Source organism: Mus caroli, unplaced genomic scaffold (genome assembly GCF_978045245.1).
Source record: "Mus caroli unplaced genomic scaffold, Mus_caroli_1 scaffold_8, whole genome shotgun sequence".
Taxonomy (NCBI): Eukaryota; Metazoa; Chordata; class Mammalia; order Rodentia; family Muridae; genus Mus; species Mus caroli.
This window is the reverse complement of record NW_028227263.1, coordinates 45,141,024-45,155,134: the sequence shown is the minus strand read 5'-3', so window position 1 is coordinate 45,155,134 and position 14,111 is coordinate 45,141,024. Positions and strand designations below refer to the sequence as shown.

Genomic DNA, 14,111 nt, shown 5'->3' with positions numbered 1-14,111 from the left:
GAAGTAGCAGTGAAAATAATTTTATGGTTAGGGGGTCACCACACCCTGAGGAACTGTATTAAAGGGTCATTGAGAACCACTGATGAGGAGTGGCAAAATTGATACCTTTCCAGTGTTACCAGAAAAGAAAAAGGTGGGGCCCAAAGCTGACCACAAGGGAGAGGTTCATCCTTGGTGGCCTTCATGGCTACTAATCTCTGAATAGCTATCTAACACTGATTTTCTGTGACGTGGGACCTTGCTTCCCACAGTAGTAGGGCATGTCTTGCATTGTCAGTGCTGATTAATGAAAGACCCTCTGGTCCAGCTACAGATTGGTAAAAGTTACAGTAGAGATAACAGTCCTTTTCTTTCTGTTCTCTCTTGTGTTGTAGAGTCGACAATTAGAATCAGAAACTGGTACCACAGAGGAACACAGTCTAAATAAGGAGGCTCGGAAATGGGCCACACGTGTGGCACGTGAACACAAAAATATTGTTCATCAGCAGCGGGTAAGTATGGTAGAGCACGCTGGCTGTGTGCAGCTGAAGTCAGATTTCAGATAGGTTTTTTCCAACCTAATCTTCTTATTGTTTATTTGGGAGCTTCACCTAATGTACCCTGATCACATTCGCTTCTCAATCTTCTCAGGTCCACCTCCCCCAAGGAAAAGAAGAATGAAAAAAAAAAATACCAACTTTAATTTGCATTGCTCATACACTCAAGGGAAACGGTCAAACTCCCAGTGGCCAGGCTCTTAAAAAAAAAAAAAAATCCTGCATCCTCTGTCCTCCTTCTTCCTGCCACCCATGACAGAAGCCATCAACTGTACAGAGCTACACTTCAGCTCCTAAAAAGCTCACAGTTTTTTTAGAGTTCTATTCAATGGCTTCTCGTCTACACTGTTTCTTTGTGGGGAATGATGGGTAAAGGTGGGAGAGAGAGGTTGTCACAGAAGCCTTCTATGAAATTTCAGATAAGAGTTTAATTTTATTTTTATTTGTGTTTGCCTGTGTACCACATGTGTGCCTGACACAGAGGTCAGAAGAGGGCACTGGGTGTTGGATCCAGTGGAATTAGAGTTATAGGCAGTTATGAGTGTCCATATGTGTGCTTGAAATTGAATCTGAATTCTCTGGAAGAGCAGCCTGTTCCTAACCACTGAGCCATCTCTCCAGCTCCAGGTAGTTGAATTCTACTAATGTGAAAGCTCTTATGTTTTCCCTGTACTTTCTCAACAGTCAGCATTACGCTCTTAACTCTTACCTGCTTTGAAAATCTAATAAGCTTTTTTTTTTTCTTTAAGACATGAGTGTCTCCTCTGTCCACATCCCTAGCTATCCTGGTATATGCTATGCAGACCAGGCTGACCTCCACACACACCTACATGGGCTAGTGCACTCATCCATGTGTATACACACATACATATGCAGTGAAATAGGAATACAAGTAGACAGCCACACATGAAACTATGCTTTTTGTAAAGTCTTAAAAATGAAATCAAGTTTTAAAAATTTTGTATCAGCATAAGTTTAAAGTTTGGCAGCATCCCTGTGGTCAGAATGTAGGAAAAGGTAGGTACAACCTATTGGAGATGTCTATTAGTGTTAAAATATAAATTTATTAATAGGACTAAATATATCAGTAAGGTGATTATATATTACATATATGTTAATAATATAAATATCTTGATAATAAATTAAAATATAAGACTGTTATTGTAGGACCCCCGAAGGGAGACCCTCACTCAAGTCTTAGGGATCTCGAGCCCAGAAAGCCACAACAGTCAAGCATGCTGTAAACACACGAGGTTTTAATGGCACACAAACAAGCATGCTTGTTAGGTCGAGACCCATACACCACGCAGGGGTAGAGGAGTCTGACCATGACCCTATTTTCTAGCAGGCTTATAAAGGCAAAAAACACAGCCTAGGGGGAGGATCGGAGAGGAAATAGGGGAAGTCTAGTGGCGGATATTTACTTCAAGGCACCTGGGACATTGAAACATTTTGTGGTTGTTTTTCCCAAAAGTTCCAGGGAATTAGGCCATCTGGCCAGGGGCCGGGGCCCATGTTCTCAGGGCAGTCATTATTTTATTTTTTTACTCTTCATTATTAAAATATAGAATATATAAATTTGGCAGTATCTAGTAATACTAAAGTATAAAAGTCCAGGTAAAGCTCACTAGTAGAACACCCACTTACTTGTGCAGGGCAGTTGGCTTGATCACCAGTACTGCAATACAGTGAACAAGCAACATGTACAACTTTCACTTTAGTAACTGAGGGTTTTCCCACCCATACATAAGTTCTCTGAAATAACAACTCTGAGACTTAAATTATACTTACGAATAATAAATGCTTAGGCCATAAGTTTGGGGCTGTTCCCCAACTAGCTCATAACTTAATTATCCCGTTTATCTAACTATTTTAAGTCCCTCCACATAGCTGGTTACCTGGTCATGTTTCATGCAACAACCTTCCTCTGTGCCTGGATAAATCTCTACAACCCCAGAATTCCTCTCTTTCTCTGCTGGATGTCTCACATTCTAATCCTGCCTCACTTCATTGGCCAATCACCTTTTTACTGACAAGCGAATGCTTTTACACAGCGCACAAGGGATTATCTCTATACACTTTTGTGTTTTCATCTCAGATATTCCAATGTGTTCAAAGAGTCATTAGACAGGTTCTTTGTGTAGTGCTGTTTTAAAAGAAGTTTAAAAGTCCCAATAACAGTGCTCTGAGAGTAAGTGCACTTTTGCTAAACTGTTGGATGTGTGCTTTAAGAAGAATGAGGTCAGTTTCTGCAAACATGACAAGTTTTGGTAGAAACATTGAGGGAATATGTTACTGTTTTCTTCTCCCCATAAAAAAGATTTTCATTAGTATGATTTAAAAACTATAAATTGATAAGGTAGTACTATCTTGGTGTAAAGAGTATGTAATGGATTCATTGTGCAGTAATGAAGTCTTTTTGTTTCTTTACAAGACTTGTTTGGCAAGAATACTCCATAATCAGGCAGGTGTGGTGGTACAAATCTGTAATCCTAGCGACAGAATAAAAACAAACAAAAAAGTCAAGATCTATCCATTTAAAAAATAATCAAAGCAATACATGTCTCAATTATGCAGTGAAAATAATTGTATCTATCAATTTCTTGGTTTTCACTCTCCATCTCCTGTTACCTTGGGTCCAAAATAGTAAATGGAAAATGGATAAGCAGACAATGAATGTTTAAATGCCCACCATTCTGTAGCACAAGTCCCACTGGGAGCTGTGGACTACCGTACCCAGCATATCCACACTGTCAGCTCGCTTCCCTGTCTCTGTTAGCCACAGCATCACAGGGCGAGTGTTCAAGTAGTCCCAACTGTCACTTAACTGTGGCCTTACTGTGCAAGACCAGTACTGGGGAGGCACCAGCTTATGAGCCATGGAAAGGCAGGTCAACCCTGGTGCCATGTGCAGTACTGCAGGACACAGGAAGCCACCAGAGACCTTGAGCTGTACCTCCCAAGGAGGGAGCTGTTGTTGCATGCTTTTATAAGTCGTCACCAAGGGACTGGGGGAGCAAAGACAAGGACTCTTCCTTGTTTTGCAACTTTCAATTTTTAAAAATTAAATAAATGAAAAGTTTAAAACTAATTATTGTTTTAGCCACCGAACTCTCTGGAATTATGTAAATACTCAAAGAAAGAAATGAGAACAAAAAATCTTTATTTTCTTTGACAGGTTCTAAATGAACTAGAATGTCATGGAGTTGCTCTATCAGAACAGAGCCGAGCAGAGCTGGAACAGAAAATAGATGAAGCAAGAGAAAGTATCCGTAAAGCAGAGGTAAGACAGTGGGACAGCTCTCAGTTGTCGTGTGTCACTCAGTTCCAGGCACAGTGTCACAATATGAAATGCACCCTTGAAATGTGAGTCTACATGGGTATTAAATTGAAGACAATGAACATCTTTGTGTCCACAGCTGTATTTTTGTGTACCTGTAGCACGCGTAACAACGACAACTCTGAACCTACTGTGAAGTTCCCACAGTCATGAAACATTAAATAGCAAAAGGAATGCCACAATGCAGATGTTAATTTTGAAGTTTTCATGTAGCATTAAATAAGACAAATTAATGGTAGAGAAATTGACAGATGAATGTTCAAATTCCAGGAGAATAAGCAGAGATTTGATTAAGAAAAGAAGGAGCAAAACAAAAAACAAACAAACAAAAAACAACACATAATTATGGGTTTTAATCTTTTTTGGAGTCATGTGAATAGAGGTGGAAGGATGGTTTAGCAGTCAGAGCACTGACCGATCTTCAGAGATCCTGAGTTTAATTCCCAGCAACTGTACGGTAGCTCACAACCATCTGTAATAGGATCTGGTGCCCTCTTCTGGTATGTCTGAAGACAGCTACAGTGTACTCATATAAATAAAATTAATTAATTAATTAAATCTTTTACAAAATGTAATAGTGTAGAGATAAATTAAGAACAATACTCAACATTGATGTCTGGCTTCCACATGTGTACATCCATATAACGCATACACATAAACATATACAATGTCACACACAGATTCTGGGCCAGTATCTATTAAGGCATTGAAATAAGGAATTCTTGAACTAGTTGAATGTTCATCTAAACTCGTGACTTTCAAATACCCCTTTAAAAGTTTTAAGAAAGCACTTGAGTGATTAGCAAGCACAGAGAATGTAAGTAAGCATGTCCTGTCAGAATAGACTTGTCATTGTCCCTGTACCCAGCTCCACATGTTACCTGCTACAGTCTGACCCTCAAGCTTCCATGCAGAGGAGAGCAAAGTGTCCAATGAACGACCTTTTTTCTCTCTAGACCCAGAGTCTAGAACCTCTGAATTAAAGTGCTGGCCAGATACTGTTGGCAGGCAATTGCTGAGCAGTAAACACTGGCTTGTGGTGAACAAGAGTTGTACTTGTTGATGAAAACATTAATAAAACAGGAATGAGTATTTTGAGACAAGGTCTGTCTTCAGAAGCATTTTCATTTTCAGACTCCAACATGGTGCCACACTGGCTAGTACCTTAGCATCACCAGACTGCTCCACCTCACTCTTAGTGTAGCAGTAAAAGGCCACACAGTCTCCATTTAGAGGAAATGACCTAGTATTCCTATTAGTATGCCAAACTCACTATGAGTTATTTTAAAACTAAACATTAAGTGGGATTCTACAACACAATGTCTTACCTCTCCTGACACAACCAGTTAAGTCTTTATTCTCAAAGATAATTTTCTTACTAAAAATATAGAACCATGATATTATATCCATTATCTTAGTTTTAAATATCTGTAAAATTGTCTTCAAATGAGCTCTCACTTAAGTTTTGACTTATTGGATGATCAAAAATAGCCATGCTAAAATTAGTTGGCAGATGTGAGGGCAGCAGTTGCAGATTTGTCGTATTGAAATTTTTGGATACACTAGATCACTTAACTCTCCAGAAAAACTGACAGTAATCACTTATCTGTTTCTCCTTTTTTTCTAGCTCATTTTATTTGCATTATTTTTTGTTTATTTTATTATAAATACTTCACCAAAAGAGAAAACACTGCTTAAAATTTTATCATACCCTTTGTACTTCCTTTGTATTTCCTGCCAACATAAATGGTTCCCTCCCTTGTTTATTAATCTCCTTTGTCTAGTCTCTGTGTGGTTCCATTCATTTTTATTGCTAATTAGAGTAAGCACTGTTATAGTACTCTGTAATTGATGAAAAAAACTTTTACAGTGAGCAGAAATTGAAAATGTAAATACAGAGACTAAGGATTCTATAGTCATTAATTCTTGCCTGAAGTTGAGGCAAAATCATATTGATTAATTTGGCAATTTAATGAGTGTTTCCTATGTACCAGATTCTTAGAAAAAGAATCTCACAATAAACTATTATTACACTGTTAAGATTTCTAAAATTCTCAGAAGAACATTTACATTAGCTGTGGTACTCTCTTCAGTCTCTAATTGAAAATTAGAATGAGCCAGGTTTGGTACGCACACCTTTAATCCCAGCACTCAGGAGACAGAGGCAGGCAGATCTCTGTGAATTTGAGGAGACCATGGCTACATAAGGAAAATCTGTCTTGAAAAACAAAAAGAAATTAGAATGAAACAATTGTTTAATAAAACATTAGTAATCATTTTTACCGTTTTTTGTTTTGTTTTGTTATTTGGTTGTTTGGGGTTTTTTTTATTTGTTTAGTTGAGTTTTCATAACAAGGTTTCTCTCTGTAGTCCTGGCTGTCCTGGTACCTGCTCTGTAGACTAGACTGGCCTCAAACTCAGAGATCCACCTGCCTCTGCCTCCCAAGTGCTTAAAGTGATTAAAGACATGTACTGCTAAGCCCAGCTTACCCTGGTTTCTAAGTATTTGAATTTTTTTGAAATGCAGTTTGTCACCACATACACATGTACACATATAAACAAAGTAATCATCTGACCTATATATCATTACAAATCAATAATTGGATGTTATAGCTTAAAATATATTAAATATAATTTCTTATAAATATATACATAAAATACACATAAGATACACATACTTGTAAAGAAAATGAGAAAGGAATCAAAATGTCTCACTACAAAAGTTGAAACCAACTTTGGGCTGGAGAGATGGCTCAGAGGTTTAGAGTGCTTACCTTTCTTGCAGGGACTGGATTCGGCTCCCACCTCTCCCACATGGGGCCTCAAAATCAGCTATAACTCTGGTTCAAGGGAATCTGATGCTCTCTTCTGGCCTCTTGGGAGCTCCTGCGTGTCTGTGGTTCACATAAACTCATAAACACTTACACGCACACATTATTATTATAATAGATAAAGCTTTTTTAACAAACTAAACTTAACAGCATATCAGGAAGGGAAGAATAAAAGGCTATTAGCATATACAAACAAATAGCAAGCTGGTAGAAATAACTATTCTGTATATTAGTGACTTAAATGTAAGTGTATTAAATTCTCTAACCAAAAGATAAATCAGCAGAATGGTTTTTTTTAATTATATAGGGCCTAGAGTTAGTAGCACCAGACCGTATATTTAAAAGGATATATGTATATACATATATGTGTGATAACAGTTAATAAAAAAAAGGCACCAGGCTTGCGGTGAGGTGGCTCAGTGGTTAAGAGTACTGACTGCTCTTCCAGAGGTCCTGAGTTCAAAAACCAGCAACCGCATGGTGGTTTACAACCACCTGTAATGAAATCTGACGCCCTAACAGTGTACTTATTTATAATAATAAATAAATCTTTAAAAAAAAAAAAAAAGGAAAGAAAAAAGGCACCATGGCTGACAAAGAGAACAAGGAGAGATCTGTGGGGAGGATTTGAGAGAGGAAGTTGGGGGGGGTAATTATTTTATAATTTCAAAAATAGAAAAATAGTCATCATATGTTATATACATTTACCACAGTAAAATGTGTCTGTAATCCGAGTACTTGGGAAAAGCAAAAGGATAGGAAGTTCAAGTCTGAGGCCAGATTGAACTATATGAGACCCTGTCTCTGTTAATCAATCAATCATTCTTAATGCAAACTAGACTACTCAGTGTTGAGGAAATAAAATACACTGGATGTGTCTTGGTTTTTCTTGTTTCTCTGCTTTAGTGGTTAGGTGACTTATATGTTTGATTTCCATGAGTGTGTGTGTGTGTGTGTACACGTACTCACACACTGATATGAGTACATATGTATGGTTGTGCTTGTGTTGTTTTGAGGGTACTTGTCTATGGTTTAGGATCAGAGTCCAGAAAACAGGCAGTTACTGTCTGTCTTGAATTTAGTGACGAGCAACTCTGTTCTCAATTTCAAGTGTTTCTGGCAGCTTCATTATGATTTAATTTAAAATCAAAAAGACTGTTAATTAACAGTTACTCATAGCAGCCAAGTCAAAAACAAAGTTCTTAAAGCCTGTGCTGGAAAGTGTTGATATTATTAAAAAGAAATGTTATTAGCATTATTATTAAAAAAGAAAATACTTTATGTTCATGTCCTTGAATGACAGCCTTTCAAGATTAATTTCAACTAAAGTTCAAAGTAAAAATCCCTCCTTGGAAGAGCAGTAGAAGTGCTTTTATGTAGGAACTCATTCAAAGACTCCTAAACACAAGTTAGGAGAATAGCTCAGTGCTAAAGGAGGCTCAGTTGTGTCAAAAAAAAAAAAAAAAAAAAAAAAAGTCAACACCCAAACAGCTAGATGTTTAATGCCTTCCTCATTATGGCTGGATCTGTACAGAGTGTTTCATAAACAGAGGAAAGGGTGTGATTAGCTGAGCAAAAAAGGAAATTCATTAGAAAAACCATAGAAAGGATGTTTGAACTGACCCTCAAAAGATAAGGGGCATCATAAAACATAAAGCATTGTGCAAAAATGACTGGCATCAACCAAGCATGAGAGCATGTGATATGTTGGAGTGTGTAGTCACGGGAGCGTAGAGCCTATGAAAAGACAGGAAAGGCTATTCCAGAGTGTAAAAGCTATCCCACTCCAGATTATTACCCAGAATCCAGTTGGAGCTGGAGAGAGAGTTCAGTTGTTAAGAGTGCTTTCTTCTCTTGTAGAGGATCCAGCACCCACATGTTGTCCCACAACTATCTGTACCTAGGTCCAGGGGATTGAATGCCTCCTTCCTTCTTCCTTCTTCATGCTCCAGTCATGTGATGCACATACATATACTCAAACACACATTTATACTAAATTAATAAATGTGTTTTATTTTAAGAATAAAACATAGTCCTAGTCCAGAGTCCTAGTCCTAGCATTTTAAAACAAGAGGATAACCTGGCTGAGTTGTTTACTTATGGAATATGAAGGAAAAGAAAAATCCCAGGGTGAGCTTAGAAGGCTGCTGAAGATGCTGGACTTCAAGATGTTCTAAGCCACATTCTTAACAGCAAAAGGAAGAGTTTGTGGTATTCTCATCTCTTCCTAGTCACATTTGTTTTATGTTATCAGTACTGTGGCCTTGTTGCGATACAAGGTACAGCAGGTGTGGCTGAGTGGTAGCAGCGCATCACAGGCATCACATGCTCAGGATCTGAGTTCAATCCCCAGCAACCCCTGAATCAATAAGATACAATACAACATTTGCCTTATGTGCTGTGTTCATGTTCTCTATTTTCTGTAGATAAAAATTAACATATACCAATTGCTGATAAATACCAAGAGTGTTAATAAGTTGGAAATAATTTAATCAGTGGGAGGAAAAATTACCTTGAGTCCCAACCTTGTTTGTTTTGCTGTTTTCTTAGATCATTAAATTGAAAGCTGAAGCCCGGCTAGACCTACTGAAGCAGATTGGGGTTTCTGTAGATACGTGGTTAAAGAGTGCCATGAACCAAGTGATGGAGGAACTAGAAAATGAGCGGTGGGCCCGCCCTCCAGCCGTGACCAGCAATGGCACTCTGCACTCGGTACAGTTTCTTTTCTTGGATTTCATTGGCTGACTGACTTTCACTGTTGTTTGCTCTGAGGCCAAACTTGATAAAACTTTAAAAACAGTGGGAGGTTGTTACCTTCTGCCTGTCACTTCATTTAAGCTTAGTACAGCAAAGAGAAGAGGGAGGAGAGAACAAGTATGTTAGTGTTTGGTTTTTTTATTTGTTTTTCAATTCGGTAAAGAATATTTTGCCACTAATTGGGCTATTGGTGCCCATCCCCCAAACTTATTTTTCCATTTATAAGGTAAATATGCATTTTAGCTGAAAGTGGTAGAAGAGAAAAAATAGTATTTCTGTAATTTTCGGAGATCTTCTCTAGTGAAAGGGACATTTAGAAAGTTGGAAAGTACCTTCTCAAATGTAGGGTCTGAGCTGGAGAAATATCTCAGTCAGTTAAGTGCTTACCTTGCAAGCATGAGGACCTGAGTTCAAGCTCCAGAACCTGTGCGTCATAGCCAGACTTGGTGATGCATGCTTGCCATTCCTTCCATGCTGGGAAAGTGGACACTGAAGATCCCAGGGGCTCACTAGCCAACCAGGGTAGCAAGCCAAATTGGCAAGTCCCTGGCTAACACACATGAGCACACATATATACACACATACACATAAAATACACAGGCTTAGTATAAAGGTGGATTCAGTTACCAGGGGCAGAACAAGAACCCAGTGCAGGGAGAGTTTGACAGGTAATAAGCAGCACACAGCTTGTTTTCCCTTCAAGTCCAGGATTCACCCTGCTTGTTTCTTGATGGAATCTATCAATGTTTGTCTGTCTTTATTTTCTTTTGTTTATCATCTTCCTCTGTGGAATATAATGGCCATGTCTTCTGACTCAGCTCCATACAGCAAAGTGCTTTGGTACACAACAGATACTTAGTGTTTGTTGCAGGAAGAACTGAGTGGATGAATGGAAGGATACACTCCACTCTACCAGGCCTCCCCACTCGGTGGGGTCTCGAGTCTCTCAAGGGTTAGGTGCATCTTCCTCTGAGGCCACACCAACTGGTCCTCTGCTGTATATGTCCTGGGGGCCTCATATCAGCTGGTGTATGCTGACTAGTTGGTGGCTCAGTGTCAAAGATCTAGGGGGTCCAGATTAGTTGAGACTGCTGGTCTTCCTATGGGTTGTCTTCCTCCTCAACTTCTTCCAGCCTTTTCCTAATTCAACCACAGAGGTCCCCGACTTCAGTCCATTGGTTGGGTGTAAGTATCTGCATCTGTCTCAGTCAACTGCTTGTTGGGCCTCTCAGAGGGCAGCCATACTAGGGTCCTATCTGTAAGCACACCATAGCATCAGTAATAGTGTCAGGCCTTAGAGTCTCCCCTTGAGACAGATCCCAAGTTGGGTCGGTCACCGGACCTCCTTTCCCTCAGTCTCTTCTCTGTTTCTGTCCCTGCAGTTCTTTTAAACAGGAACAATTCTAGGTCAGAGTTTTTGACTTGAGGATAGCAGCCCTATGGCTCCACTTGATGCCCGGTCTTTCTACTGGAGGTAGACTCTCCAAGTTCCCTTTCCCCACTATTGGGCATTTCATCTAAGGTCCCTCCCTTTGGGTCCTGAGAGTCTCTCACCTCCTAGGTCTCTGGTACATTCTAGAGGTGCCCCCCCTTCCGAGGTTGCCTGTTTCCACTCATCCTGCTGACCTTCGAGGCTTCACTCCTATCTCCCATGCCCCAATTCCTGATCATGTTTCCCTTTTCCCCTCCACCTCCCCTCTCTCACCCAGGTCCCTCCCTCCCTCCCTCTGCCCCTCGTGATTGCTTTCTTCTCCCTCCAAGTGGGATTTAAGCATCCTTACTTGGGTCCTTCAGCTTGTTAACCTTCCTCAGTTCTATGGATTGTATCCTGGGTATTATGTACTTTTTTGCCTACTATCCACTTATTAGTGAGTACATACCATTCATGTTCTTTTGGGTGTGAGTTACCTCACTCAGGGTGATATTTTCTAGTTCTATCCATTTGCCTGCAAAACTCATGATTTCCTCGTTCTTAATAGCTGAATAGTATTTCATTATGTAAATGAACCACACTTTCTGTATCCATTCTTCAGTTTTGGAGCATCTGGGTTGTTTCCAGCTTCTAGCTATCACAAATAAGGCAACAATGAATAGCCAGTCTTGCAGAGCCTGTGTATTCCCTCTTTCAACTTAGAGGTTATATTTTAAGGAAGCTTTACCAGTTATGCTACTAAAGGAAATAATAGCTTAATGAGGCCCCAGTATTTATTTAACCTTTTTCTTAAGTAACATTGAAATAATTCAGAGAATTCTATACCCCTTCAAACTGACAGCAAGCTGGCCAAGGAACATGAGGCTGAAATACACATTCTGGCAACCAAATCGTTTCTTCCATTGTAGATGCCAAGAAAGCATTAGTCATCTGGGGATCATGATGGCTACCCTAGACATTAACAGTATAGCTAAAGAGTCTCATGGAAGGTAAATGTTATTAAACCGCATAGTCTCTCTGTCTTAGAGAACCATACTTACATGATAATTCTTCCTCCTGTCTCATGCTGACATGTAGAATATAGGATAGGGGGGCGGTGGTGGCAAAAAAAAAAAGAGTCCCAGCATGTGAGCATGTGGTGACACATTTAAAAGAGAGTTGGGGGGGGGGTGGTTGGGATGGTGCTGCATGTCTTTGATTCCAGCCCTCAGTTGGAAGATGCAGATGAAATTCCTGAATTCAAGGCCGTCCTCTAGCTTGGGCTACATAGAGAGTTACAGACAGTCCAGGACTATGTAATCAGACCCAAGCTGAGAGAGGGGAAGTAGGGGATGAGAGATATTTAGTTGTTGGGTAACTGGAGCCTACATATAGCACCTGAGGATGGGTTACTGCCAGTGATCCTGTGAGCCACTAAATCACTCATCTTTCCCTCCTCTTACTTTTCTGCCTTCTCTCCCTTAAATCCATTCCCGGTTTATAACCTAACCTTTAAAATTATTTCAATATAATAAGGAATGTTAATTTTGTACAATTTTTTCAGTCTAATTTTTCTTGTCCCTGGATAATCTTCATAATCATTATTTTAAAGTCTCTGTAGTCATTTTATGTAACATTTACATAGATGCAACTGATCATTCATATTTCTGGATCTTATATGCATGGATTCAATCAACCACAAATTTGAAAGTTGGGTTTTTACAATTGCATAGAAAATTTTCTATTAAGCATGTTGTCTTCCTTAGGGTTTTACTGCTGTGAACAGACACCATGACCAAAGCAAGTCTTATAAAAAACAACATTTAATTGGGCTGGCTTACAGGTTCAGAGGTTCAGCCCATTATCATCAAGGTGGGAGCATGGCAGTATCCAGGCAGGCATGGCACAAGCAGAGCTGAGAGTTCCACATCTTCATCCAAAGGCTGCTAGTAGAAGACTGACTTCCAGGCACCTAGGGTGAGAGTATTAAGCCCACACCCACAGTGACACACCTACTCCAACCAGGTCACACCTATTCCAACAAGGCCATACCTCCAAATGGTGCCACTCCCTGGTGCAAGAATATAGAAACCATCACACATGTACATAACAGCAATTATTTCTACAGCATTTACAGTTTGTTAGATATGTGTAGGTTATATTTAAATACTATTCCTTTTTATATAAGGGGCTTGAGTATCCCTGGAATTTAGTATCCATAAAGGATCCTGGATTCAATCTCCTTGAATACTAAGAAACAACTAAATTTCTTTTTTTCAGTTTTAGGCCTGATTCCCAGAGTGGAAGCAAACAGAATCTGTAGGCCTTTGTCTGAGATTGGGTTTATTTTTATTCTTTCTCGTCTCCTTTTTACTTAGAGTTTCTGATCATAACTGGCACTATCTTCATGACTTCCCTCAACAGTTGCACTAAGGCAGTCTGACAGTCTGCTTTGTTGTGCAGACTCCCTAGGGATCTGACATTTGCAGAATTACATAGAAATAAATCCTGAGCCAATCATCCTGAAGACTGTGCTGAATAATGTGGCTGAAAGGCAAGGAGATGAATGTGCTAACCTTGACCCCTCAGTATGCCTAATAGTCCTGATAGTCCTTGCAGTCCAGTGGAATTTGTGTTTAAATTATGAGAACCTGCTTATGGGCTTAAGCTAATCTCAATTAAAAGAAAGAGTGAATTTCTATAATGAAACAAATAGAAACTGTTAAAAGACTATTCTTGCCAAAAAAAAAATAATAATCTTCAATTGCTTTTATATTTATAGTACTTTCAAATGGTCAGCAGGCTTTTTCATTGATCTATGCTCTCTATGCTCTAGACCAGGCTGGCCTCAAACTCACAGAGATCCTTCTGCTGTTGGGATTAAAAGCATGCTCCACCACCGCCTAGCTAAAACTTATTGTTTTATCCACTTTGATTTCTGTGGAATACAAACATTAGTTTCTTCTTTTTAAAAGTGTGCTGAAAATGTAGTTGTGTTGTTAGAGCCTTTGCTTAACATTCATGAACTCCTGGGTTCAGTCCCCAATACCACCTAAACTAGATGTGGTAGCATAAACCCTGTAATCCTAATACTTGGGAAATAGAGTCAAGAAAATCAAAAGTTCTAGGTCATTCTCAGCTACATAGTAAATTTGGGACCAACCTGGGCTACATGAGACCCTGTCTCAAAAATAATTAAAATAGTGATAATGCTAACATTCCTGTGACACAGTTTC

At 39.3% G+C, this 14,111-nt stretch overlaps 1 protein-coding gene across 2 annotated transcripts in view; it reads left to right on the top strand.

Moving 5' to 3' along the window:
- The window catches only part of Fchsd2 (FCH and double SH3 domains 2), a 186,127-nt gene that overhangs the window by 147,196 nt on the left and 24,820 nt on the right, over nucleotides 1–14,111 (top strand). For both annotated transcript variants that reach the window (XM_021167292.3, XM_021167291.3), the window contains 3 exons: nucleotides 375–491; nucleotides 3,715–3,819; nucleotides 9,258–9,419. In XM_021167292.3, coding sequence (XP_021022951.1) covers nucleotides 375–491; nucleotides 3,715–3,819; nucleotides 9,258–9,419 — 384 coding nt within the window. The remainder of the gene's footprint in view (nucleotides 1–374; nucleotides 492–3,714; nucleotides 3,820–9,257; nucleotides 9,420–14,111) is intronic.